Consider the following 27,242-nt stretch of genomic DNA (forward strand, 5'->3'; position numbering starts at 1 on the left):
TCAAATTTTATAAAAATTAAATAAATTTTTTAAATTAACAGTAAAAAAAGTCAAAAATGTTATTTTCATATTTTTACATTTAACGTCGAGCATTTTCGCGTTAAAGTGAGCAGCATATTGCGTTGCTGTACGTCTCTCTGCAAACGTTACGCATTTCGCGTTACGATTAGCAATTACAGCATTAAACTGGCTCCGATTTGCGTTAACAGCGGTGCTTTAACAACTTACGATGCTGTTAACGCTTACAATTCACATTGCGCAAATTACGTTTGTTTACTTGCTGCTCAGTTTGATGAAGTAGCTTCACACGAGACGATTCCAGCTAGGAGAAATACATGTAGTCAAAGAAACTTCAAGCAAATAAGTGAAAAAGTTGTGCGCGTTGAAGTCCAGGTGCGAAAATTGCAATACGCGTAGTAACAATTGCGACGCAATGCATTAACAAATTGGCCACGCGTGCAAGTGTCAATACAAATACACATATATCTATGCATATATGTATATCAACGCAGTGCCAAACGCAATGAAACAGGTGGGCGCATATACTGTGGGGGTGGCTGATTGAATTTTTGTGAAATGGAATTTTTACGTTGTTGTTGTTGGCTGATGATGTTATGTTTGCAGCGTCAGCGCTTTACTCTTTTTTGTGACTGTTTGTTTTTTTCCTTCTGTTCTCGTCTGTTGTGCAAATTGTACAATACTCATGCATATATATAAGTGTGCATGTATGTATAGGTGTACATGCATATGCTGATAAAAATGACAACATGCTTGTCGTTAGTGAGTGTGCTCTGTGCTTGTGCAGCAGCTGCGTCGTCAACGTCAGCGTCAGCGTCACCGTCATTAGGAGCAGCATCATAAAACCTATTTAGCTGACCAATGAATCACTTAATCTGAAATGATGAAAGTCTTTTGTAATCTCTCTCACTCACACACTCATGCAAACAATGGAGGTTGCGGTGGCGATGGTTGGGCTGATGGGTCCGCCCCGCCACCACCACATTTGTTGTTTATGGCGCCCTCATATTGCTATCAACAGACGGCGATGGTGACGGCGGCAGCGACTGCGACTGCGACTGCGAATTCTGCTGCTGCTGCTGGTGGTTGACTCGCGCGTGCCAGCCCAACAAGTTTCTTATTGGGATGATAAATTGTGTTTGCCAGTGTGTATTTGTTTGAGTGTGTGTATATGTGTATTTGCAAACATGATTTCAAGATGATTCCTGGGCATATGACGCAAGAGCTTGGCCATTTTTTATTGCATACTTTTCTGTGTGTTAATGGGTCGAGTGTATACATACTATGGCATACATACGTGTGTGTGTGTGCGAGTGGGAGAGTTGTTATTAATATGGCCGCCCTGGCTAGCTGTTAAATGGGAGAGCGTCGTAGTACGGAGAGCACGTTTAACGGCATAACTCATAACAATTTCAATGCAAATTTTTGTGCTATTAAGTCCGTGCGTGTGTGTGTGTGCGTATTTACATTTGAGTTGATTAAATTTTTGATGTGTGTTCCTTTGTTCCTGTGTGATAGAGTGTATGGGTATGCGTGTGTCTGTGTGTGTGTGAGGACAACAAGTATCGATTCCAGGCCATGGCTTCAGGATTGCCGCTTGGCCCAAATCGCGCACTAGGCCTAGAGTTGGGGCGGACGCAAATCAAAGCTCTGCTGTGCGGCAACCCTAAAGCGACGCGACGCGCAGCAAAGCGACGCTGCTTTGCATAACTGCTACCAAGCTGACCAGCTTTGTCTGTATGCGTGCCCCTGTGTATGTATGTGTGTTTGTATGCTTATAGAGATGGGCGTGTATCGCATTTTTCAGCAATGAGAACACGAAAATTGAAGTATTTATGTATTTTATTTGTTGGAATATTAATTTTTGAGAACGTGTTTATTTATACAAAAATATAGATATGAAATTCTACAATGAAATATTTGCAAAAAAGTTTTCTGTTTGCTTGCTGATATTTTCGACAAGTTTGTATGGACTCAAATAGTATTTAAACCATATACATATTTAATACAAATAGTGTTTTATTTAGTATTTAATACAATATAGATTTATAATAATTAGTTAATCAATTAATTGAATAGTTTGCATTTGGTTTTAAACTTAAAAGTTTGAGCATATATGTATTTGTACTCACGTGCACGTGTCACGCACTCCTCTCTAGCATAATATGTACATACGCGTTCAAACTGCGCGGTACTAAGACAGCAGCAGAGGCAGCAGCAGCAGCCGAAGCAGCAGCAGTAAAAGTGTTGAGCACAACGCGGATGTTCAGTTTAGACTTTCCTTTTGGCCAAATAACGTGCAACGTTTCCTTCTACACAAATGTTTCGCAAACGTAATCGTCTTTAAATTTTCTATATGTATATACATATATTCATGTGCACATCAGATACAGACAGGTGTGCGTGTGTGTGTGCTTGTGTTTGTGGGAAATATGGTAGCGAAAGCAAAACACGCTCATATATAATTTAAACAAAATCAAAGCCTATTTCCCAGGCTCAAAGCGAGGGTGGGGGGTTGTTTGCTTTTTGCTTGCTACCTCAACAGATTTGCGTGTGTATGTTGTGTGTGTGTATGTGTTGGCCTCGTGTCATGTGACCGCGCGCGCAAAAACGGTTTCACCACGATTCGCATTGTGTGCGACACATCGTCCTCCAGCCAGGACACGATGGGGCGCCTCTTAGCGTAAGCATGCGCAATGCTCACCTACTACGAGCACTCTACTCACACACACACGCGCTCACACGAACCTACGAAGACGAGTGTGTGAAAATTGGTAAATCTTTTGCTTATTTGTTGTATTTGCGATAAGCAATAAATGCAGCAACAACAGCTAACTGTGAAAATTCGAACCGTCAGAGCCCTTAGCGCCTCGAGCTATGCAACAGTAAACGTTTTTTTATTCATTCCTTTTCTTGCATGCCTAAACAAAGCAAACAGCAGCACGAGGGAGAGTTAAGATGATGGGAGAGTTGGAGAGTGTATGTGTTAGAGTGGGCGAACGCGCGTGCCAGGCGGTACTGCTGTGCTGCTGTGTTGCGGATGATGGAGAGTGGGAGAGAACGTAAGCATTGGAGAGCATTTGCTTTCAGGGTTGACGAGCGAACGCTCTCTCACTGTGTCCTCGCGTGCGCCAAACAAGGTGCAAAAAATGCCTTTACAAACACGACGACAGCGACGCCACTCGGCAACGAGCCTCAGCTTCAGCAGCAGCAGCAGCAGCAACAGCAGTAGCAGAAGCAGCAGCTCCAGTTGCCATTTAACCAGCTAACCAGCAGCATTTTTCTCGTCTTACATATCCCCGTGTGTGTCCGACTTCGACTTTGACTCCGTCTACGTTTTTCTTCACTGTGTGTGATTTCTTTTTTTTTTTTTTTTTTTTTTGTGCCGTTGTCTCGTCTTTGTGTGTGTGTGTGCGTGCGTGCGTGTGTGTGTTTTTCTAGTGAAAAATCAATTGATACACATATTTTTGTTATTAGTGCGAAAAATACTTTAAAATATGCATTAACAAATGCCTATCGAATATACTGAAATCGTCTCTCGAAACACCAAATGCAGCTGTAATTGTTGAAAGCCCACATTTCAACTATTGAACAATTTACCGTTAAAGTTATTTTTCCCTTTTTTTGTTGGTTTTAAGTTTTTCTATTTGGTGTGAGTTGCTGCTATTTGCAAAAATATTAAAAAAAAAAAAAACGACAGGAGCGAAACGGACACGGCTGCGGGCATAAGGCGCCAAGAGTACAAAAGAAATAAATATAAATAAAAATGTAGAGTAAATTCAAGTGAGTAGCAACAAGCGCATAAAAAGGAAGGAACACAGAAAAAAAGATGAAAGACGTACAGCATGTGTGTGTGTGTATGTGTGAAAAAATCTGTAAATCGAGGTTATCTATACGTGCACACACACACAAGTGTATGTATGCTAGAAAAGAAGAGAGAAGCGAACGAGTGAGGGGGGGAGTGCAGAGGCAGAGGAGCGAGTGAGAGAGTGTGACTTGTGTGCTCAGCCTCCCAGCGCCAAGCACTGCTGTTTACACAACCAACAACAAGCGATGGTATTTTAATCATCATTAGGCAGCACACACACTCATACACATAGAGAAACGGCTCGTTGTCGTCGGTCAGGCGCCGTATATGTATGTGTGTATGTGTGTGCTATTGTTGTTGCTCACTGCATGAGTCCAGGTTCCTTCTATGTGTGTGTATGTGTGTGCCTATGCCTTTTTGTTTGTGCAAATTAAATTTAAAGTATGCCAGCGATTCGCTTTTCACTTTTTACTGTTGCGCGCTCGTTTGTCCTGGCGACCCAGCTAAATACACACACACACACATGCAAACAGTGTATGTATGTATACGTGCATGTGTGATTATTTGTTTGACAAAGCGTAAACAATTGCAAATAAAAAAAAAAACAAAAACAAACTGGCAGCGTTGTGGACGTCGACGACGACGTCGCCGTGCGATGAGTGTGCGAAAAATCGATTTGAGTGCCATCCCAAAAATAAGTGCAAATACATACATACACACATATATATAAAACAATATATACCCACAGCTATACACAGGCATTGATACATATATACAAATATAACCCATATACTGAGCATCTATATATATGTATGCGCGTACGTATGTATGTTGCCATAGGTCTGTGTGTGAGTGTTGTGCAACAAAATGTGGCAACAGCGATTTTCAATTATATCCATTTAACATTTGACTCTTGACACTGCCCACAGCCACATCGCATTTGCACACACACACACACACACGTGCACGCACACTCGCACATTCGTATAGAGCTCCGCAGAGGCATACAAAGCTCATTACCATCCCTCATTGCCATTTCTTTAGTTCTATTTCGCTCGCACTCGCAGGCAAAAGCACAAGCATAAGCAGCGCTGCTCGTTTTATAGCGAGCACCTTTTCAACGGCCATTGCATTAAAAATGAAGATGGTACTTGAGCGCGGCTTGTTGTGCCGTCAATTAATTTATCATCGCCCCACAAGCTAAGTCCAGGCGACAAAGCCGTCGTTAACGTGATTGTTATTCCACAAAATATCGATAGAACATTTTGATGCAAATGAATTGATGGAACGTTTGAGATAAATTTGATGATATTCCTAAACAGCAATGAATAAATATTTATACATTATGTATGTATGCATGTGTATAGATATATTATTCAGATTTATGTAAATATATATATGCAAACATTGTATGTGTATAAACGAATCCGATTTTTATATACAGACATATATTTGTAATCATATTGTATTTAACATTATTTGCAGAAAATCCAATAAAAATCTAAGTAAAATCAACATGTTCCGTTATTTACAAAGCGGTCATAAAACTAGCATTGATATCGGCAAACAACATTATTTACTTTGCATGAAAATTGCATTTTGATGGGTTTGCGCCCAAAAGTGGGCTATAGTTTTTATACGCTAAGCAAATGTATACTGAAAGCCATGCTAACGATACCATTCGATGGTTTAGCAAGTGTGTCTGTGAGGTGTGTGTGTGTGTGTGTGTGTAGTTTTTGCTATTGCATCATCAAACTGTTAGACATCAGCCATTAAAGCCACATGCAACAAAACTTTTTCAACTAATGCATTTCTCTCTCTCTCTCTCTCTCCCTTTTGTTTTTGCCCATCTCCCACTCTTTGATAATTGCAGCTCTCAATTCGACTATTGCTAACCTAGTTTCACTTCCCAAACAACAAAAATCAACAAAAAAAAACCCAGAAATAATCTAAAAGACAAAAAAAGAAGCAGAACACAAGAAACTATTATTGCAACGGTGTTAAAAGAAACAACAAGAAAATCATTATCCCAAGAAAAAAAGATAAAGCTAAAGAAGAAGTAGAAGAATAAAGCAGCAGCAGAAAGAAGCTGTGCCCCCTTTTTAGATAACCTTTTGAAGCAACCTTCAGATCGGCTTTAGCAGCAGGACGACTCATGTTACAAAAATGAAAAAGTTCACATTCAAAGGAGTTCTGGATGGATTTCGACAAACCGTACAGCCACAAGCCATACGCCAGGAGCAGGAGATACTCGAACAATTAAAGCCCGAGCATTTTACATTGAAAAAAGTAAGTGAGAAGACGACAAAGATGAAACTGGATGAAAATAATGATTGCATTGTGTATATGTGTTATGTATGTTATATTTGTATATTATCTACTTTTAATATCAAAAGACAAAGGGTATCCAAGAGGAAGCTATGTAAGATAAATGATATTAAATATCAATGATAAAGATTACAAAACAGAAAGTAAAAGATCAAATATAGTAAATAGTGCATAGGAGATAAAAGATAGAGCGAAGATGGATAGAAAGATGAAATATGGTAGATAGAAAATTAAGTATAGGATTTTAAAACATATATAGAAAGTTTGAGTATGGAAGATATAAAATATATGATAGGAGTTTAAAGGGTAAAAATGGTAGATGAAGTATGATAGATAGTATGAAGTATGATAGATAGAATTTAAGTTAGATAAGAGAATGCATAAATGGAAAGCTATACAATATCTATATATAACATATAACATAACATATATACGATACATAAACTGCATATGTAAACCCCAGTGATCGACTATGAAAACAATTGACGTCTGTTGTAGCCAGCGGATGTTTTATTTGGTAGTTGTATTTTATAAAGTCTATCATAAGACACACGCGGCTATAACAGAACTGTTCAATAAGCAACCTAACCCAAATATGTATATTTATATATTATATATTCAATATTTCTCGACATTCGTCTATATTTTGTAATTCTATCTCCGTTTTTGCAGACCTTTCGCCATGGCTTTCCATATTCACCCACATCCTTTGCCTTTGATCCAGTACAAAAACTATTAGCGATTGGTGATAAATCCGGCTATATACGCATGTAAGTTATATAATAGATCGATATATCGTGATTACAACTAGTCCAGTTACAGTAAACTCGAGCTTAATTTACTCATTAATTGCATTATAACGGTCTGCCAATATTCCTATATGCTCTAGCATTTTTATTAGACATTATCTACGTGGTCTGGCAACACTTGGAACAGAATTAAGTTCTTTATGAATTATGAGAGGTATAATACCTAGAAATCACCTTAAGATGCACATAGAAATAGCTTTCTTTAAGATGATTTGAATTATGTTGGCTGCGGCTTAAAGTTGTAAATATCTGGCAGCACTGCATCGCATTAAGTTGGCTGCGCCTGCAGATGAAATAGTCTATCGAATGACAATTTGAAACAGAATATGAATATGATTAGAAACTATATTTAGCTGCTTTCTCTCGTAGCTTCGGCTTCACTAGAGTGCTATTTGTGTAGAGTGACCGCATTAAGTTGGCTGCGGCTTATATATAGCTGGTTCAATTGAATTGTAGCCATATGGCAGCACTGTAATGAACTTGGCTGTTACAAAGCTCCATGCATAATTGACTTGATTCCATTATGAACTGGGAAAATTCAATTAAATTCTACTTGATTGGCTAACGTTTGTGTGATTTTCTTCCTCTGTGCATAGCTTGGGCCGACCTTGCGTCGATGCGCATGCCAAACATGAAGGTGAATCGGAATGCGCCGTCCTCTTCGCCCAGTTTCTGGTGAACGAGGGCGCTTTGGTGACGGTCACAGCCGACGATACAATACACTTGTGGAACATACGCCAAAAGACGCCGCGCATTGTGCAGAGTCTCAAATTTCAGCGCGAGCAGTAAGTCTCAATCATACCCAACCAACATCATATATATCTACAAATATATTTCAATCTGATTCTTTCAGTGTCACTTGCATACACTTGCCCGTGGGCAGCAAATGGCTGTACGTGGGCACCGAGAAGGGTAACATACACGTCGTTCACATAGATACATTTGCACTTAGTGGATATATTATTAACTGGAATAAAGCAATTGAAGTGTAAGTATTAACATTGCCCCTTGCTGTTAAGGGCCTCTGTCTAGGCTCTGTAAAGTTGCTGATCAGCAACCTATTTCTCTCTGAAATCGTAACATTTTAAGTTAAGTTGACAGCTTATGTTAAGTTTACAGGTTTACTGTTAAGCTTACATAGACTGTTACATACAGCATTCAGTACAAACAGTTATGTTCACAGCTCTATGTTATGTTTACAGTTGCTTAGCATACACTGTTAAAGCTATGTTAAGTTTACAGCTGCTTAGCATACACTGTTATTTACAGTATTCAGTTAAAATTATCAGCGTGCTGTAAAGGCTATGTTAAGTTTACAGATCCTTAGCATTCCCCTTTTATATACAGTATTCTGTTAAAATTAACAGTCTGCTATTAAAGCTATGGTAATTGCCCCATGATAAGTTTACATCTCTTATCAGCAACATGTTAAGTCTCTGTAGATAAAAAGAGCTCAATAACTTTAACATGTTATTAAAATATCTTACACATTTTTGTAAATATTTGCAGGGTTAGAACTAGTCATCCAGGTGCTGTGATTGCGTTATGTGATAATCCATTGGATGCAAACAAGGTGAGTGCTATAAATTTAGTACGATTCGAATTGGCAACTAATCGATCGATTAATCCCATATCAATGACAGTTGCTTATTGCATTTGAGTGTGGGCTGCTTGTGTTGTGGGATCTGAAGGCGAAGGCCGCTGAGTTTCGATGGCAAGCAGCGGAGGCGGTTAAATCGTTGGCCTGGCATTACGAGGGCAAATACTTTGTATCCTCACATACGGACGGATCGATTTGCTCGTGGCCGACCAAGGCGCAGCCGAAACCCCAGTCTCAAGTTTGTCCGCATGGTAAGTGAAAAGGAAATACGTTTGCCAAGCATTTGATTAATTGACTCGATTGCCCGATGATGCAGCGAAAATCAACAAGGATGGCAATGCGGAAAAATGTAAACCGATTTATAAAGTTGACCTCAAGTCAAGCACAACTGGGTAAGTCACAAAACCACTTATCTCTCTTCCTCATACCGCTCACTCCCATACCGCTCTCTCTTTCACTGTGATGACTTTCATTTTCATTTCTCTTTTTGTCGCTTTTATTCTTTCGCAGCGAAACCTTTACAATTTTCTCTGGCGGCATGCCATCGGAGAAGGGCTCAAAGTCGAATTGCATCACAGTTATGGTGGGCAAGACCACAACCGTTTTGGAAATGGAGCATGCCGTTTGCGATTTCATTACCCTCTGCGAGAATCCTTGGCCCTGCGGTTCGTTAACAATTGAATGAAGTTGCTGTAATTCAATTTCTATAATTCTCTTTCCATCTCTGTCTTTTGGTCTATACAGAAACCCAGGAACCATATGCGATAGCTGTGTTGCTTCAATATGACTTAGTATTAATAGACTTATTAACGCCCGGTTTTCCATGTTTTGAATCGCCTTATCCAATGGACTTACACGAATCACCTGTTACATGTTGCACATATTTAACCGATTGCCCATCGGATTTGGTTCCTGCTTTCTATTCTGTAAGTATTCAGCTAGTTAAAACTGGGGAATTATAAGTAAAATAAATGAACTTTAAATAACATGCAATTTGACATGAGGATTAGTTTTAGACTAGCCAACGAGCATAAATATGCTGTAGTTATATTACTTTTATTGATTATTAGCTGACATAAGACTTAACATCAGGATAAAAGTATTGCTCTCACATTCCTTTGAGTTTTTGCATGCAGTGGCCAAACCCACTCAAGCTTAACATGAGCTTTGACATGAGGATACAAAATTTAATCTGCATTTGGGATTTCATTCAATGAGCAATGTTTATTGCATTTAAATAGAGCTTGTGACCCATAGCCAAATCACTAATTGTTTGCCTTTGTCTCTTTTCTTCCCCCTCTCTCTCTCTCTGTCTCTCTCTCACTCTCACTTAGGTTGGTCGCACAACGACAAGTAAAAAGACAGGCTTCTCGGAGCGCGAATGGCCCATTTCGGGTGGCGAATGGTCGCCAGCCTCGTGCAGTTATTCGGAAATTGTCATCACTGGCCATCAGGATGGGTCACTTAAGTTCTGGGACTCTGGCGCTGGCACACTCCAGGTAAGCAATGTTGCTCTATAACGCTAGAGATATGCTGTAAATCACGTTTTTTGCCCGCACGCAGATTTTGTACAAATTGAAGACGGCGAAAATATTCGAGAAGCCGCGTCATGTTAGCCACTCGGATAGCGATAATCCATTGGCAGTGCATTTGATATTTTTATGCTCGGAGTCGCGGCGACTCTGCGTCGCCGGCGCGATGGGCCAGGTAATGTTGTTCAAGTTTCGCAAGGTCGAATCCACATCGGAGGTGCTGGTGCTGGAGATACCAATACTCTATGAGAATTTTGATGACATCTATGGCACCAGTCCGGAATGCGATTTTCTCACTGGACATCAGGTGCAGAAGACCGAATCGAGTGATTCGGATAAGGTGCGTATCAATGCTGGATTGATTATCAAGGAATATTATGTATAAATACATATGAGGAAGTAGTTAAAGAGGCTAAACTACAAATCGATATTTATCGATAACAATAGAAATTGTTAGTTTAGCTGCACAAGCTAAAACTTTTCTTTATGTTATCTATGTTATCTATATATATCTACTACTACTTAGTATTACTTAGTATTTACTCTTACTATAATATGGGTTTCTTAACATTACTTATCATTTCTTTTCTCTCTCTCTCTCTCTTTCACTCTCTTGCAGACGGAGTGCACGCTGAAGGTGCGCTTTGGTGCTCAGCGGAAGCCGCCGGGCTTTCAATCCCAATTGGTTTGTCTAACAACGGGTCCCAATCGTCGCACCGTACAGGTGACATCGTTGTGCATCAACTCTAGCTATGGACTGTAAGTAGCACTCTCGTTATCTACCCCCCAAGTCATACAGTGTCCTGCCATACAACACACACATACACACTATCTCTCTCTCTCACACATACACACACACGCGGACAACAAAATATATAACAAAAAAAAAAAAAAATCTATTTTAGTGCAGTATTCGTAGTTTGTATTCGTAAATTGTGCATGAAGTTCTCTGAAAAAAAAAAAAAAAAACAAAGCGCCTGAAGTACTTAGAGCCCATAGACAAAAATAAATAAAAACCAAGTAAAGCCCTACTAAATTCCCCACTCGCCACAGTTTTGGACGCAACGAGAGCCTACCCCGCGCGCACCCGCTTAACTCTGTTCGTTTGCCATTTTGCGTTGTGTAGTTGCAACCAGTTGCCAGCTAGAGCTAGAGCTAGAGCGAGTGCCAGCAGCTACTCGTTACTTAGTTAGCGTGCGTTTGTCTTTTGCTTTTGATTTGGTTTTTGTTCTCAGTAGTTGCCAGCTAGAGCGAGTGCCAGCAGCTACTCGTTACTCGCTATGCATACGTCATACTTGACCAAACTAGCTAAGCTACTCGTTATTTACTACTCGCTACTCGTTGGCGTAAGTTTCTCTTATATTTCTTATTCTTTTATGCCAGTTTCCAATGTTAAAACGAGGTACAAGTTTTAATAGTAAGCTACTCGTTACTATCTACTCGTTACTTTGATAATCTCACTTCCAGAAGTAAGTCACTCGATTGAATTTTTACCAAGAGGGATTAGTCGTAACTGCCGTCGGGTGCAAGTACAAGAAGCTATTCGTTGCTCGCTACTCGCTACGAGGAATAACGAGTTCCTTACTTGCTAGACATTAGCGACTTTTCTTGCATTGCAATAAATTTCTTATAGTTATTAAATTAGAACACGTCTGATCAGTTACTCGTTACTCGCTACTTTCTACTCGTTATTTTTTACTTGTTACACATTAAAGACTTTACTTTGTCAGAAATAGCATAGCGTTCAATTTCATATAGTTATTAAACTAGAACGCGTCTCGTTACTTGGTGCTCGCTAATTGTCACTCGTCACTTGTCACACGTTAGTGTTAGGAAGCCGCTCACAAGTAAAGCAAGTGCAAGCAGCTGCTCGTAACTCGCAACTAGCTATACTCTACTCGCTACTCGCTACTAGCTACTAGCTACTCGTTACTCGTCACTCGGCACTCGTTAGTCGTTGAAGGGAGCTGCTCTTTGGCTTAATGCTTTTGCAATGGCGGCCAGTTGCAACAATTGCCAGGTAGAAGGATTAGGCACTCGTTATTTGTTACTCGCTACTCGCTACTCGTTATAGTTAGTCTTAGGCAGTCAAGCATTCGGCATAATAAAACCGGACTTTAGTGCGTATGTGTGTGTGTATGAGCGTGATCTATAGTAGGTATATATCAATATCGATTTTTGGTTCACTCGTTAGTATTTCTTTTCTGTTCTCTTTTGTTGTTGATTATGGGTTCATTTTGGTTGGTTTTGCTGGATGCCGCTGTTTTTGTTGACATGATGGCGTGTTCTTTTCTTTTTTCTGTTTTTAGAATGGCTTATGGTACCGAATATGGACTTGTCATAATTGATATAATCCAAAAAATTTGCCTATTGAGTGTTGCATGTCCCGATCTGTATGGCGCACACGATCCTTATTCGCGAACACCAAAAAGTCCAAAACGCATTGAAAGCAAAGAGGAGCAAAGCCGTTCGCCCAGTTCTGATCAGGTAAGTGATTGATTGATTGATCACGTATACAAATATGATTGATAACGATTGACGATGATGACGTTGATGATGATGACAATGATGATGATGATGATGATGATGCTAATAGTTAATATGATTATTAATGATTATTAATCATCATCGATTGGTCATGATTGTTAACGCTAATACTGATGATGATGATGTTGATGATTGATCATGATTGATTGATGTTAATAATGATTAATGCTAATGTTGCCGCCTTCAATCAAATGACACTAATACAATGACTCACACACACACACACACACACACATTGACACACGCGCATCAAGTGTTAGACAAATAGCGCTCGAATATGCCATTGATTGATTGATTGATTGATGTATTTGACAATAACAAATTACAATAACATTTATGAATTTATACTAAACTTAACACATTTAATATTTAACACCTAAATTGATGGATTGATTGATTGATTAACAATTGTAGAAAACGCATTTAACAACTTTTTCATTTAACAGTTAAATTAAGCTAAAATACTCAAAAATAGACCAAACAAAATTTGCATTTGTCTGGCATTTTGATTGAAGTACTTTTTTTATTTAATATAAACAAAAATTTACTCAATACATATACACTACATACACTTACACACTTCCTTTGAGTTTGCTCCCCTCATTTTTAGTACAAAATACAAAAATAAAAAATAAAATAAAAAAAATACTACACACACATATATGCAAGCAATATTTTTAAAAGTATTTACATTATAGCTAAAAGTACATATTGATATATATTAGTTTTTTTTTTATATACTATATATACATATATACTATATACCATATATATATATATATATGTACGATATACATATATATGGTATATATGTATATGGTTTATATATTTATAGCTAAATTATTTTAGTAGCCTCTACAAATTCGTATTAAATATTATAGTAGCATTTTATTTAGTATATTTTATATCTAGTTCTTTATATACATATATATAAATATAAATATATATTTATATATTTGCAAATTAAACTCTATTTATATTTCGTTTCCTTAGTTTCTTAGTTTCATAAATCGGCTTAGCCGACTGATTTATATATATCTATATATATATATATTTATATACATATATATACTCGCTCTCGCTCTCTCTCTGTCTCTGTGTATCTCTATCTCTCTCTCAATTTCTATGCTTAGTGCTTTTTTTTTAAATTATTTTTTAAGCATTTAAAGCTAAACCTATTCAATATTTTTGCTAGTATTTTTCTAGTATTAATTTTTGCGTATGCCTAGTCTAGCTTTCAGTTGCGCAAAAGAATATTTCAAAACTTTTGATACTACAGGCATTAGTATGCGCTCTCTCTCTGTCTCTCCTTTACGCTCTCTAACTCCTATATATCTCTGTCTCTCTCTCTCTCTCTCTCTCTCCATATATATACCATATGTATATATGTATAAATATATACTATATAAAGAAAACTGTATTGATTTTGCCCTGAAACTAAATAATTTTTTTAATAAAGCGCACAAATTGTCAGCATGGTAAATCATAAATGATTGATAGATTGATTGATTGGTTTTGATTGTAAATCAAATGGAAACGTATAGGAATTCTGTGTGCGTGTGTATGGAAATACTTTTATAAATTTGTACTTTGCACGTTGCATTGATTGACACTGATTGATTGATTGGATTATTTTATTGATTGTTACCACACACACACACGCAGAGACACAGACACACACAGACGCTGTCACCATTCACCCTGCTCGCATCTTGCCACGTTCCATCATTGATTGATTTGTATATTGTGTGTGTGTGCGTGTGCCTCTCTCTCTCTCTCTCTCTCTCTCTCTCTCTTTGTGTCTTTACCTCTCTGTCGCTCTCTCTCTCTCTCTCTCTCTCACACACTACCCCTCTCTCTTTCTCTCTCTGTGTCTCTAGTTGTAACTGTATAAATCAGACACGGTTTCTTTGATTGATTGATTGGTTGATTGATGTGCGTTCCTTTAGTGTATGTATATGTATGTGTGTTAGTGATTTTTGTTTGATTTTTTTTTTTTATTGGTTTTTGTTTGCATTAACTTTGAGACCTTACATCACACTATATACATATGCATAGACATATACATAAACATATATATATATATATATATTTATATGTATATGTATATGTATCTATATTTTTAACTGCTATACATCATGATGTAACATTTCCGCCTATCCATTAAAAACTAACCTAAACCTAAACCCAACCTAAAACTAAACTAAAATCCCGAACTAAACTAAATAACCTAAACTAAATTTGAAAATGAAACCATGTGAAACCACAATATAATAATCTATGTTAACTGTTATACATATATAATTGACCATTGATTGATAATCGATAGATAACTGATTGATGAACATATAGATATATATATATAAATATATGCATATAAATATATGAGTGTTAATGCAATGTATGCGAATTCATACATAGTTGACTGTATGTGTGTGAGCGTGTTAGATCTGTTATACGTTTCGTCTAACAGTTAACAGCTATGAATTCGTATACTTTGTAGGACATACATACACATGTATTTATGATTGTGTGTATATTATAAATATGTACATGCATATATGTATATGTCTCTGTAAATTCGGTATTCCCCTATTTTATCTGATTATATATATATATATACCCCATATGAACAACATTTAATAATTCTATATATAAAAAGTAAAAATATAAAAGTTCTAAGCGCCTTTAAAGTAAAGCATAAAGAGATGATAAAAAACCTATGACAAAGAGCAGAAGAGAGGAATAAAACGGAAAGACTATATAGAAGAGGAAGAAATAGAAGAAAAAGCAAAGCGAGCAGCAGTTGCAAAGTTTTTCATTATCTGTGAATTATATTTTTGTTTCCAATTTGGTACTTAGATAATTTGGAAAGGCTATTCATTTACATATAACAATTGATATAACAACAATATAGAAAATGTATAACAGTTACCTATGTACATACATATAGCAGTTGAGTATTGTATGTATAGAGCAGTCATTAATGTTATCTATAAAATAGATATGAATAGATATATATATAGATAGGTGTTATACACGTGTATAACAGTTGACAGCTATATACGATTTGATATAAGTGTTTGCCATGTTTGACAATATGCATATAACAGTTAGATAGGTGTTATACACATGTATAACAGTTATTAGTTATGTACGATTTGATATAAATATAGCTGTTATATTTCACATATATTTAACGAACAGTTACAACAGTTTTGTAGGATTCATACAAATATAGTAGACTGATAAGCTTTTGAATGACAGCAAGCTATATTGTGTCTAAGTATAACAGTAAGATGTATACCATGAAATATGTCAATATAAGAGTTAGGCGGATATACAATATTTAGAAGTTGAATACCACATCATATATCATATAACAGTCAGATATCATGATCTACGTATAACAGTTTCGGAACGTACTTGTATAACAGTTCAATATTGTAAGTTAGTATGCTATGATACAGGTAACAGTTAAATATGCTGCGTATAAAAGTTCGAAATTATATATAGATATGCCATTAAAAGCTTTCAGTATTGGAAAACGCAAAAAAGAAAAGATTCTCTATTCCTATTCTAATATCGGATATTTGAAGAATTCGCACAAACAAACTTTGCACAATTTTTTGTCGGCTGCCGCTGCTGCTGCTTCCTCATCTTCTTCTAAGTAGTTTTCGCTCTTCCAATTCTTCATGTTCTTCTTGTTGGTTTTTTGTATTCCTTTATTTTCTTGGCTTTGCTTTTGGTTTCTCGGATATGCGAAATGCCCCTGTTACGTACGCGTCTCCCTGCTTAGTCGAAACTTTATTAAAACTTGTGGCATTGCGCCCGCCTTCCATCCCTCTCCTAATGTATATGCATACGTATATGTATATATACATATATATGTAAATGTATATGTATGTGTATATATATGTATGTATGTGTGTGTATATATATATGCAAATATAGCTGAACGATACGACCAGCCCGGACAGTCCGTCGATTGAGTTCATACCCGAGGCGAATGAAGCAGCGCTGTCAGCAACAACGGCATCGACGTCGGCCGCTACGCCCGCGTCGGCAGCAACGGGCGACACAAGCTCACGGCCCACATCACCGCTGGGCGTGGCCGATGTTATCAACAGCACAAAAGAGTCGCTAATGAGCAATGCCAGCGCAGTGACGGCTGGAGCGCTGGCCGCGGCCAAAAGTCCGCAGCGTGATGAGGTGGGCGTGGCACCCAAAGAGCTGCAGGATCGCCGCAAGTCGATGTCATGGAAAACGTTCAATTTGAAGCGTCAATTATCAAAAGTCAATATGAAAATCGGGGGCGGCAGCCCCAATGTCAATACGGAGCTGGAGTCCATGCGGAACAGCTCCTCCATATTCTATGCGACCAAAGAGAGTTCGCCCGAAGGCGCCGAGGATCTGCCAGTTGAGGCGCTCGAGTGCCGTGAAGAGGATGTCGGCCTGGCAGCGGCCAGTGCAATGCTCAATTGTGATACAGGCGATGCGCCGGCTGTGACGCCGACTGCGACGCCGCCGCAGAAGCGTGTCGATTTTGAGCAGCCGCCCGAGAGCGGCGAGAGGCCCAATAATTTGCCATTGAGCGAGGCGCAACAAGGACAGCAACAGCTACAGCAGCAGCCGCCATTGAAGCCGACACGGCAAAAGTTCAAAGAGAAGTCGCGCGATCAGCGCCTGCTCTCGGTGCCGAACATCAAATATCAGCCGAGAGAGCAGCGCGCGGGCGCCATTGGCATCGGAGCTGGCGCTGGGCGGGCCAATAAGAACGATGTGTCGCCAATGATGAGCGGCAGTCTAACCAAAAAGATACGTAAGTATGCGTGTGTAAATGCTTCTAAAAATAGCAAAACTCTTACCAACCACCCACCTACCCCTTCATCGACCCACAACTGCAATGTGCAGAGTGCGTAAGTGTACTGAAAGCGAGAGCGTAATACAGGCGCAAGCGGTCTGACTCCATATGTTTTAATTCCAATCTCTCCACTCTCCACTATTCCCCTGCCCTTCTCTCCTCCTCTACCGTCCCAGCAACAACAGAGAGCGTGAGCGTGTGAGCGTCAAGGCGCATAGTTGTAGTTGTAGCAGTTGCAGTTTAGTGAGAGCGAACGCGAGAGAGTCAAAGGCGAAGATCGAAATCGAAAGTAAATTTGACAAAAATCTCTCACTCTCACACACATACACAGCCACACGCATACGCATCCACAACTCACACATACACAGTGCTGGCTGCCTGGTGCTGCTGATTTACCATGCTGCCTGCCATGCATTGCGGTGCATTGTTTTGTGCGTGTGTATTAATTAGGGCGTATTTAGACCAATAAATAGCAAGAACAACAACAATAATAACCCACCCATACCCCCCTCTCTTTAGCTGATTTAACTCTCTCTCCCAACCTCTTTCTGTCTCTCTCACACTTACTCTTTGCTGGCTTTTGTATGTTATATCGTATGCAAGCCGTAGATTTTTGTTTTAGTAATGCAAGCAAGCTGAGCCCAGTCTACCCGTCTCCCTCACACCCCGTTAATTCCTCAGTCAAATTAGAGAGCGTAACTGTAAATGAAATGAAATGGGGCTGCTTCAAATTTGTTTTGATTTTACGAATTGCATTTTGTATAGCGACAAAATTTCGTAGAGTTTCTTTGTTTTCAATAGCTACAACAACAACAACTACTACTACTACAACAATTATAATTATAATGTAATAATGACTATGATAATAATGAAAACAACAATAATAATAATAGCACCAATCAACAACAGCAACAGCAGCAACAACAATGCAAATCAAATTTCAAAAGCAACAAACAAAACAAAAAATGAAAAATGAAAATTGAAATTCTTATCTATATGCTTCTTTCTCCTGAAACTAGGCAACGGATGCAGAAGAGCTGCAATATAACTGCCTTTATGTGATTGTATGGAAGTTCTTTGGTAATTCATTCTAACAACAACAACAACAACAACATCACACAAATGCACAATTCACGCACACACAAACACACACACACATAAAGTTAACAACTTTTACATATGTATGTAGTTTGCAGCTGAGGAAGAAGAAGAGATGATGTTGATAAAGCAGAGGCAGAATTAGCACAATGACAGAACAAGCAACACATACACACATAAACACATACACATATATATGAGCAATTACATATATACATATCTGTCAATGTATGTATGTATTGTGATCTTAGCTCAGTAGTGCGAAAGACCGCACCCGCCCCCACCCCACCCTTCTCTCTCTCTCTCTCTGTCCTTGCCGTTCCCTCCGCTCGCTCACATACCTCGAACCCTGCAATGGCTTACAAAACGGCGGCAAAAACAAATCTCGAAACAAACAAAAAAAAAAAAAAAACAAAAAAATATAACATTAAAATTAACCAATAGAAAATATATAAAAATGTTCTAAAATTCTGTTTAAAAACAAACAAAAAAATACTTTGTCTCTCTCTCTCTTTCTCTTTAATTCTCTCTCTCTCTCTCTCTTTATATATATATATACTTTGTATATATGTATACATATGTGTCTATGTATGTATGTGTTGATATACATATCTAATATCAAATAATGTTTATATAGTATGCATAACTGTTGTAAAAAATTAAAATAAACCAAGAAAATACCAAAAAAAAAATACCAACTACACAAAACCACTAAGTGTAATTCACCTCGTTAAAGAAAATCCTCTGTGTATGCACTGTGCAAATAAAAAATACCAAAAATACCATATACATAAAAATGAAAATCAACAAATTTTTAATGGGTTGTTAGTGAGTGTTGTACGTTACACGTTTGTTATGTGTAAGTTTCATAAATACCATAAATACCGCCCATCGCCCTCATCCGCATTACGATTATCATAAAAAAAAGAAATACCATTAAGTACCATCGTCCCAATAGATGTTTTGTATGTATATGTGGTGACAACCGCGATACCGCCGGCCAGCCCGATCCACCAAACCGCCAACAACTCAATAATATCTCTATCGATGACTATATTTGCAGCAGCAATCGTTTATCGATAACTACCTCATATGTGTGTGTGTATATATGTATGTTTGTATGTATGTGTTTTGTTTGATTGTTTGTTTTTGGTTGGTTGATTCACTCAATGTCTGTCTGAAGCGTTTCTTTCTCTCTCTATAAATATTTGGATCTGTCATTGCCTTTGTCTCTGTTGAAGCTGCGATAGTTGATCGATAACTATCCAATTTGTTCATAATTGAGTTATTGACTAGCTTTATAAACGATTTCAGTTTAGTTTTTACTTTTTGTGTTAGTTCTTTGGCTTCTTATGCTTTCCGTTATGTTTATCGATAAAAACAATAAAAATAAATCGCTTGCAACGCTTATACCGTTGCTTTGTTTGCTTACACGAACACTGTAAAAATCAAAACACCAAAATAATACAATTTTTTTTTTAATAAATTAATAAGCTTAATATGTATATCATCATATAATCGATAAATTTCGATCGATAACATTTACACAAAAACACCCACATTTACAGCTGCTTATATTCTTGCCTCTTTACATAATGTTTCTGTATTTAACTAGTTATCTATATAATTAACGTTCTCGTTCAGATCTGCCTCATTTATATACTTTATCTATATATAAATATATGTATATATAAGGTAAATATTTATATATGCATATATACATATATATACTTTGTTTAGTTCCATGGCAGTCGCTGTTGCGGTCTCCTTTTCTCTATCTCTCTCTCTCTGTTTCACTCACACTCTGTGTTGTGATTTGTTGTTTCGTTCTCCATTAATTTGCACTCATCACACTGCTTAACCGAACACTTTTCACACTTTGATAAATGCCAACGTTGTTCATTTACCAACACTGTTCACCTCAGCAACTGCTTTTTCTGTCACACCCACACACGCATTTTGTTTGTTTGTTTTTTCTGTTTGCCTGACACACAATGCGAAAACGCAATGGACATTATTACTGTTAATTGTTAACTACACTGTGTCTCTCATTTACATACATATGCACTCTTTCGCTCTCGCTCTCTCTGTCTTTCTCTTACTCACACACTCACTCTCACACACACTCGTTATGCATTTGTTAAGTTTATCGTTGTTTCATGCGACCCTTCCCCTTCCTGACACTTCCAACACAAGCAAAACAAAGTATGCTATTCGTCACACACACACACCCACGCCACATACACACACGGCACACACACATACACATATATATGTATCTATATATATGTACATATATATATATATGCACACGTGCTCGCACAAGAACCAACAAAAAAGAAAAGAAGAAGAAGAAGATGAACAACAAATTGTACAATTGATATGTTGCTCCATTCAATCATTTAGTGCATTTATCTCTCTCTTTCTCTCCTTCTCTCTGTGTGTATCTCTCTCTCCCCTCCCTTATTATTGTTTATTTACAATTGACCAGATCAACGGCGGAGCCAATGCGAACGCTAATGCAAGCGCCAGTCCAGCGCAGCAGCAGCAGCAGCAGCTACAGCAGCAGCAGCAACAGCAGCAGCAGCAGCTACAGCAACAACAGCAGCAGCAGCAGCAGCAACAGCAGCAGCTACAGCAGCAGCAACAGCAGCAGCAACAGCAGACAATGGGCGATCCTCTGTCCGCGTCGACGTCGTCGTCAGCAAACGCTGCGGCTGCAGCTGCAGCGTCGACGTCGGCGTCTGGCGTTTATGGTGCGGACGATGCAGGTGCGGGTGTTGCTAGTGGCGGTGTTGGTGTTGGTGGTATTGGTAGTGGTGGTGGCCTATCAGGTGCGGGTGGCGGCGGCAGCGGCAGCGGCGGCGGCGGCGGTGGCAGCGGCAGCGGCGTTGATCAGCATCATCAGCAGCAACAACAACAACAGCAACAACAACAATATCTGCAACAATTGTTGGCTTCATTTGATGCAGATAATGGCGAGGCAGGTGCTTATGCTGGTGCATCAGGTGCGCAACAACTACAGCAACAGCAACAATATCAGCATCCGCATCAGCATCAAACATCTGTTATACAGCAACAGCAGTCGGTGACATCGTACGAGTCCCTAAAAAAGTCCAAATCACAAGGTGGGAGCACAACAGAGCACCAAACAACAACAACAACTACTACTCCAACAATAACAACCACTACAACAGCAACAACAACAACAATAAACAACAACAACAACAACAAGAACAAGAACAAGCAACAACATATTTGCACCACAACAAGCATTGCTCTCTGTCTATCACACACTCTCTCTCTCTCTCCCTTTCTGTCTCCATATATATCCATATATATATATATATATATATATATATATATATATATATATATATATGTATATAGATATATGTATATGTATCTGTGTGCTACACTTATGCAAAACAGTTGTTTGTATAACACAAACTATATAACATTGTAACACTAACTTAACACATGGGCACACGCACATGCACTGACACGCACACGCACACGCACACAACACACATACATATATACGCACACTCAGCAGCACGTTGCCTGTGGTTTGCCTCTCTTCTCTCTCTCTCTCTCTCTCTCTCTCTCTATGTCTCTGTCTCACATACATGCACACTATTGTCTTCTGTGTCCATTTGCCAGGCGCCACCGCTTACAGCGGCCATCTTGTAATTTCCTTTTTGTCTTGATTACCATGCCTTTGTTTTGTTTTCTTTATTTTTTGCTTGCTGCGCTAGTGATGGCAGCGACTGTAGCGATGGCAGCGACTGCAATGGTTAATATTATTATTTCCTGCAAAGGGAGGGGTTTGCTAGGAATGTCGCCTTTGATTCGCCCACATTTTTCGTCACTTTCGCTCACAACAACAACAAAAACTGAAACAAAAACAACAACAGAAACATGAAACAAAAATAAAAATAAAATTAATAATATTATTAAAAATATAAGAAATTCAAAAATATATATATTTGTATACAACTCTTACGACTTTGTCTGACTCGCTCGCTCGCTCCACACTCTACCGCTCGTTCGTTCGCTCGCTCGCTCGCTCGCTCGCTCTCTCTCTCTCTCTCTCTTACTCTCTCTCTATTTCTCTCTCTCTCTATCTCTAGTTCTCTTACTCTGTTTATACTCTCGCTCTGTCTTACTCAAAATATGTTTATGTATTTGTTCACAAAACACTCTGTCTCGCTCGCTCGTTCGCTCTCGGTATTTGTGCACGCTTCCAATTAGCAACTAATAAGAAAAGAAAAAAAACTTATAAGACTGCAACAGCAACAACTAACTGCAACAAAAGCTCAGCTAATTTTGCATTGGCAAAAGTATTTTTGCATAGTTCACACACACACATACACGAATGTATTGGCACACCCACACAGACACACTAAATGCACACATGCGATTGTATTTGAGGACTTTCGATGATTGGCCCAAACACAGACACATATTATATACTCATTCACACACACACACACACTCACACATACATATATAGATAGAACAAGAACAACAATAAATAGCAGCCTAGCGAAAATAGTGCAGCAAAAAAATATATTAAATTAAAAAAAAAAAAAAAAAGAATTAAAATCAAAAATTAAAAGAAATAGATTTTCTTTAGTAAAAAATCAAAAGAAGAATTAATAAATTCATTAAATAAAATAATTATTATGCAAAAGTTATGCCTACTACCGCCCGCCGCTTTTACTCTCTCTCTCTCTCTCTCTGTCTTTCTTTCCTCTTCTCTCTCAATCTCACTCTTTCTTTGTCTATTTCTCTCTCTATATATCTTTCTCTTTCTCTATTTCTGCCTCATTCTTTATAAATTCCGAAAAATTCTCTATATAAAAAAATTTGTATTTTGTAATCGTTTGCCACTCTCTTTGCTGTACCGTTATCTAATAATCGATATACACATACGTATATATATATACATATACTTATATATATGTATATGTATACATGTATATATCTATGTATATTTGCATTAATTTATTGAATTAATCGATTTGTTTCCTCATACTAAAACTGACTTGCAGATAAATTAGATGGCACCTTCTCGAGATCCAGATCGTCATCAATGTCGAGCATTGATATGTCTTCCTCTGAATCTGTTACCTGTTTAGCTTTTATCGAGAGTTATGCAAAACGCAATGGTAAGTCGAAATCTATCCAAAGTTCTCTATTTCCATCGAGGTAAATCTCTATTTATATAGCATACTTTAGAGGGAAATCAAACTACCCTATAGAAATACATATGCACTAGAAAGAAAGCGTTTATTTAAAAATAATGTGAAATGTTAATCGATAAATATAGATTGTGACTTGTCAATTATTTATCGAATATCTTTTATCGATATATATATAATTCAAAATCCATTAAAATGCTATCGAATTCCCAACCTTATATGCCGATAATATATGTTCGATAAACAATTATTTAACTCCAACAGATTAGTGTGCAACATATATCGATAATTATACAAAGTCCTATGCATAATTCCAGAACTGTAAAGTATATGTAAAGTAAGCTTCACTTAATTTGAACAGTGAATATCGATTGTAATCGATAACGCGCAATTGATCAATCGAACATTTTGAGCACAATTACAGCCAAATGCATAGATCTATAAATTCAAATTAATAAGGAATTATTAATATACAAATTCTTACATATCAATAAATATCGATCATAATCGAGTAATCAAGATCAGCAATGTTATCGATATTTATCAATGAAATTGCGTCAACGCATAATTCGTAGACTCTTTCGCATCGTTATATATATCGAATATCTCTTTGATTTGCTTTTCAGATATTTTGACACTTGTTCCTACTTTATGGATTGGAACTAGTTTCGGTTCAATATTGACATTGTTCATAACAATGCCGGAGCGCGATGTGCGCAAATCGCAGCCAGTGTTGGTTACAATAAACGGTAAGCTATAGTGTAGCCCCCTTTCAGTCAGACACCCTGTCTCTCTGTCTCTTTCTACGTAGATAAATCTAATAGCTTTGGTTTTGTTTAGGTGGACCCGTGGTACGACTCAAAGGTTCCATAACTTCCATGTCTTTTTTAGACTCGTATGGCTCGATCATACCCTATACATTTGAGCCTTGGCGCGACGAGAATCGGGATAAGAAAGATCGTAACTGTTAACGAAAATCGAATGAGTCGGCTTAACAATCGATATATATCGCTGTTTGTTTGTTTCCGTCTACTCCATTTAGGCACGCCCACTAAGAGCAGCAGCCGCACCAGCCCCACATTTACACCAACAACTGCCAATACAATATCAAACACTTCGGTTGCTGGCGGTGCTGGTAGCGCAGCTGCAGCGGGCAGCACAGCGGCTGGTGGTGCTGGAGGCGCTGCATCAGCGGCGAGTGGGGCAGGCGCAACAGGTAGCAGTGGCAGCGGCAGTGCAACGGGCGGTGGCGGCGCCGGTGTCGGCGGCAGCGGCGGCGGCATCAGCAGCAGCAGCGCCAGCAGCAGCGGCATCAGCGGCAGCGTTAGCACCGGGCTGGAAACACTCACCGATCGACAATATATAGTTATCGCTAGCGAAAAGCAGACAAAGGTCTTTGATGTGGCCAATCAGTGCTGCATTAATCGCATACAATTATCGGAAATGGATTTCGCAGTCAAGGCAGAAACTATCACGATGAAAGGTTCAGAAAATGAAAAGCAACAACTGTACATACCCTTGCAAAAGCAACAAGGCAAACTTATCGATATGCTCCATCTTTACGACCGATATCGTTTCTTACAGCAACAAATCAAAAGCATTTATCGATAGGCTTTGTAAATTAACATACTAGTAGACTATAGACTCAGTATGATCAATTGAATTGCCATCGATTATCGATTATTTCCGTAATCCGTAATCGATAAGCAAAAATCGAAACCTTTATAGTGCAGAAAAAAACTCGATATGCCCTAATTATTCCCTCAGATATAACTATATCTACATTTTTTGTAATCAAATGATTATCTATTTTGCAAATCGATAAGCCATATATCGATACCTGTGTAGGCCTTGTTGATGTATTTGCAAGGGTATTTATTGATTTCCTTCACAAATCAGGTTATTAATTCAATATCCATCCCCCATAGATGGCTCTTGCTTAGCAACCTATCTTTCGAATGGCCATCTAATGGTACATAGTCTTCCTAGTCTAAAACTGTTATTGGATACTGATTTCTTACCGCTTATGGACTTAAGGTGCGTGTCAAAGTCTATTCGAAATATTTTTCACATTTGATTTGATGTAAAATTTTTCTATATCTCTCCAGTTTTCAAACCAAATGTAAACAGGGAATTGTGGATCCAATGCTTTCGATATGGGGTCAACAGATCATTGTTCATGAAGATACAACTCAGTAAGCTGACAAAACGATCTCTATATGGGGCATATTTTAATCGGATTCTTCACATCCATTGCAGAATATCAAAAATCTTTTGCTTTAGTCATAAAGGTCATGGATTGTACATGGCATCGCCCACCGAAATTCAGAAATTCACGATATCATCGGAATTTTGGTAAGAGCCAATTGAGATTAAGAACATCTATATCATCTATAATGTATTCATCTATCTGTATCTTTTCATACAGTCAATTTATTTTGGAGATGATGGGTGATTTATATACGGTACACGAAATGCCCGAACAGCCGAAGGAGGGTTTCTTTAAGGGTCTATTTGGCGGTGGAGCCAAACTTTTGGATCGCGAAGAGTTGTGTAAGTAATAGATAAATATAAATATATATAGTAGGAATGAATGAGATGCAATGGAGAGAAGCGAAGATAGAAAGAGGATAGAAAGAAGAAGATAATTTTTATTATATGTAAGAGTTCAGTTGAGAAGACAAGAGAGAATAGAAGAAAAGAGAAAATAAGAGGAGAAGGGGAACGATTAGAGAGATAGGAGAGAAGATCAAAGCCAAGAAGAAAAACATGGAAAAAGAACAGAAGGTAGGGGATAAAAAGAGAATCTGAGACCAAGAAGAGCAGCTAAAAAGAATAAGAAATGATTATATCAGAAAAAGACAGAGGAGCGAAAATGGAAGAGAATCTATATCTTGGAAACACTCTTATATACATACATCCATATATGTCTTTGAAGTTTCAGAATGGAAAGCATACTTATTATCATTGAAAATGCTAAATTATTGGCGTAGATCTCGGATATCTTTTGTAGTAATACCCGTTCCTTGAACTCTCTCCCCGATAGTTGGTGAACAGAGCGGGAAAGCAAATCGTTCGGTTGCCCGTCATATACCCGGCCCCAACTTGGAGCAGCTGGGCCAACGGGCATCGACGGCCGCCTCGGAGATCAGTCGGGCCCATCAGCTGGCGATGGAGCGTGGCGAGAAATTGAATTTGTTGGAGGAGCGCGCGGAGCGTATGGCCAATACAGCTCAAGATTTCAGCGGTACAGCGCATCAATTAATGCTTAAATATAAAGACAAAAAGTGGTATCAGTTGTAAAATATCTATTTTAGGAGCCAATTCTACCACAGTTATTGTAATATTGCTTTTATAACACTTTCTACTACATTACGAGTAAAGTACACTTATTTAATTTCTGTTTTCAAGTCGTCACGTTATTTACAAAC

The 27,242-nt window shown here is 38.2% G+C and overlaps 1 protein-coding gene across 7 annotated transcripts; it reads left to right on the forward strand.

Moving 5' to 3' along the window:
- The first annotated feature begins 265 nt into the window (after positions 1-265).
- LOC6585413 (syntaxin-binding protein 5) lies at positions 266-27,212 on the forward strand. 7 transcript variants are annotated; one of them, XM_015160895.3, is made up of 25 exons: positions 3,275-3,366; positions 3,496-3,801; positions 5,700-6,115; positions 6,827-6,924; positions 7,560-7,748; positions 7,817-7,951; positions 8,473-8,536; positions 8,607-8,814; positions 8,880-8,955; positions 9,074-9,228; positions 9,308-9,489; positions 9,898-10,062; positions 10,127-10,435; positions 10,715-10,854; positions 12,405-12,582; positions 16,597-17,464; positions 23,662-23,778; positions 24,438-24,560; positions 24,652-24,771; positions 24,854-25,294; positions 25,740-25,848; positions 25,920-26,006; positions 26,071-26,166; positions 26,240-26,364; positions 26,858-27,212. In XM_015160895.3, exons 3-25 carry the CDS (start codon positions 5,993-5,995, stop codon positions 27,112-27,114), a joined length of 4,365 nt encoding a protein of 1,454 aa, XP_015016381.1. In that variant the 5' UTR covers positions 3,275-3,366; positions 3,496-3,801; positions 5,700-5,992; the 3' UTR covers positions 27,115-27,212. The 7 variants fall into 7 exon arrangements, with proteins under 7 accessions (XP_032588605.1, XP_015016384.1, XP_015016385.1 ...); XM_015160898.3 differs by lacking the exons at positions 3,275-3,366; positions 3,496-3,801 and adding an exon at positions 271-532; XM_015160899.3 differs by lacking the exons at positions 3,275-3,366; positions 3,496-3,801; positions 16,597-17,464 and adding exons at positions 271-532; positions 21,096-21,375.
- Positions 27,213-27,242: the final 30 nt, after the last annotated feature.

Source organism: Drosophila mojavensis, unplaced genomic scaffold (assembly GCF_018153725.1).
Source record: "Drosophila mojavensis isolate 15081-1352.22 unplaced genomic scaffold, ASM1815372v1 contig_136, whole genome shotgun sequence".
NCBI classification, from domain to species: Eukaryota; Metazoa; Arthropoda; class Insecta; order Diptera; family Drosophilidae; genus Drosophila; species Drosophila mojavensis.

What these genes read in the sequence shown, in the direction of transcription:
- LOC6585413 (XM_015160898.3), top strand. Translation starts at nt 5,993, where the DNA reads ATGAAAAAGTTCACATTCAAAGGAGTTCTGGATGGATTTCGACAAACC. An exon ending in ATCCATTGGATGCAAACAAG is followed by an intron (nt 8,537 to 8,606) that starts GTGAGTGCTATA and finishes TATCAATGACAG; the next exon opens with TTGCTTATTGCATTTGAGTG. An exon ending in ACGATATCATCGGAATTTTG is followed by an intron (nt 26,167 to 26,239) that starts GTAAGAGCCAAT and finishes CTTTTCATACAG; the next exon opens with TCAATTTATTTTGGAGATGA.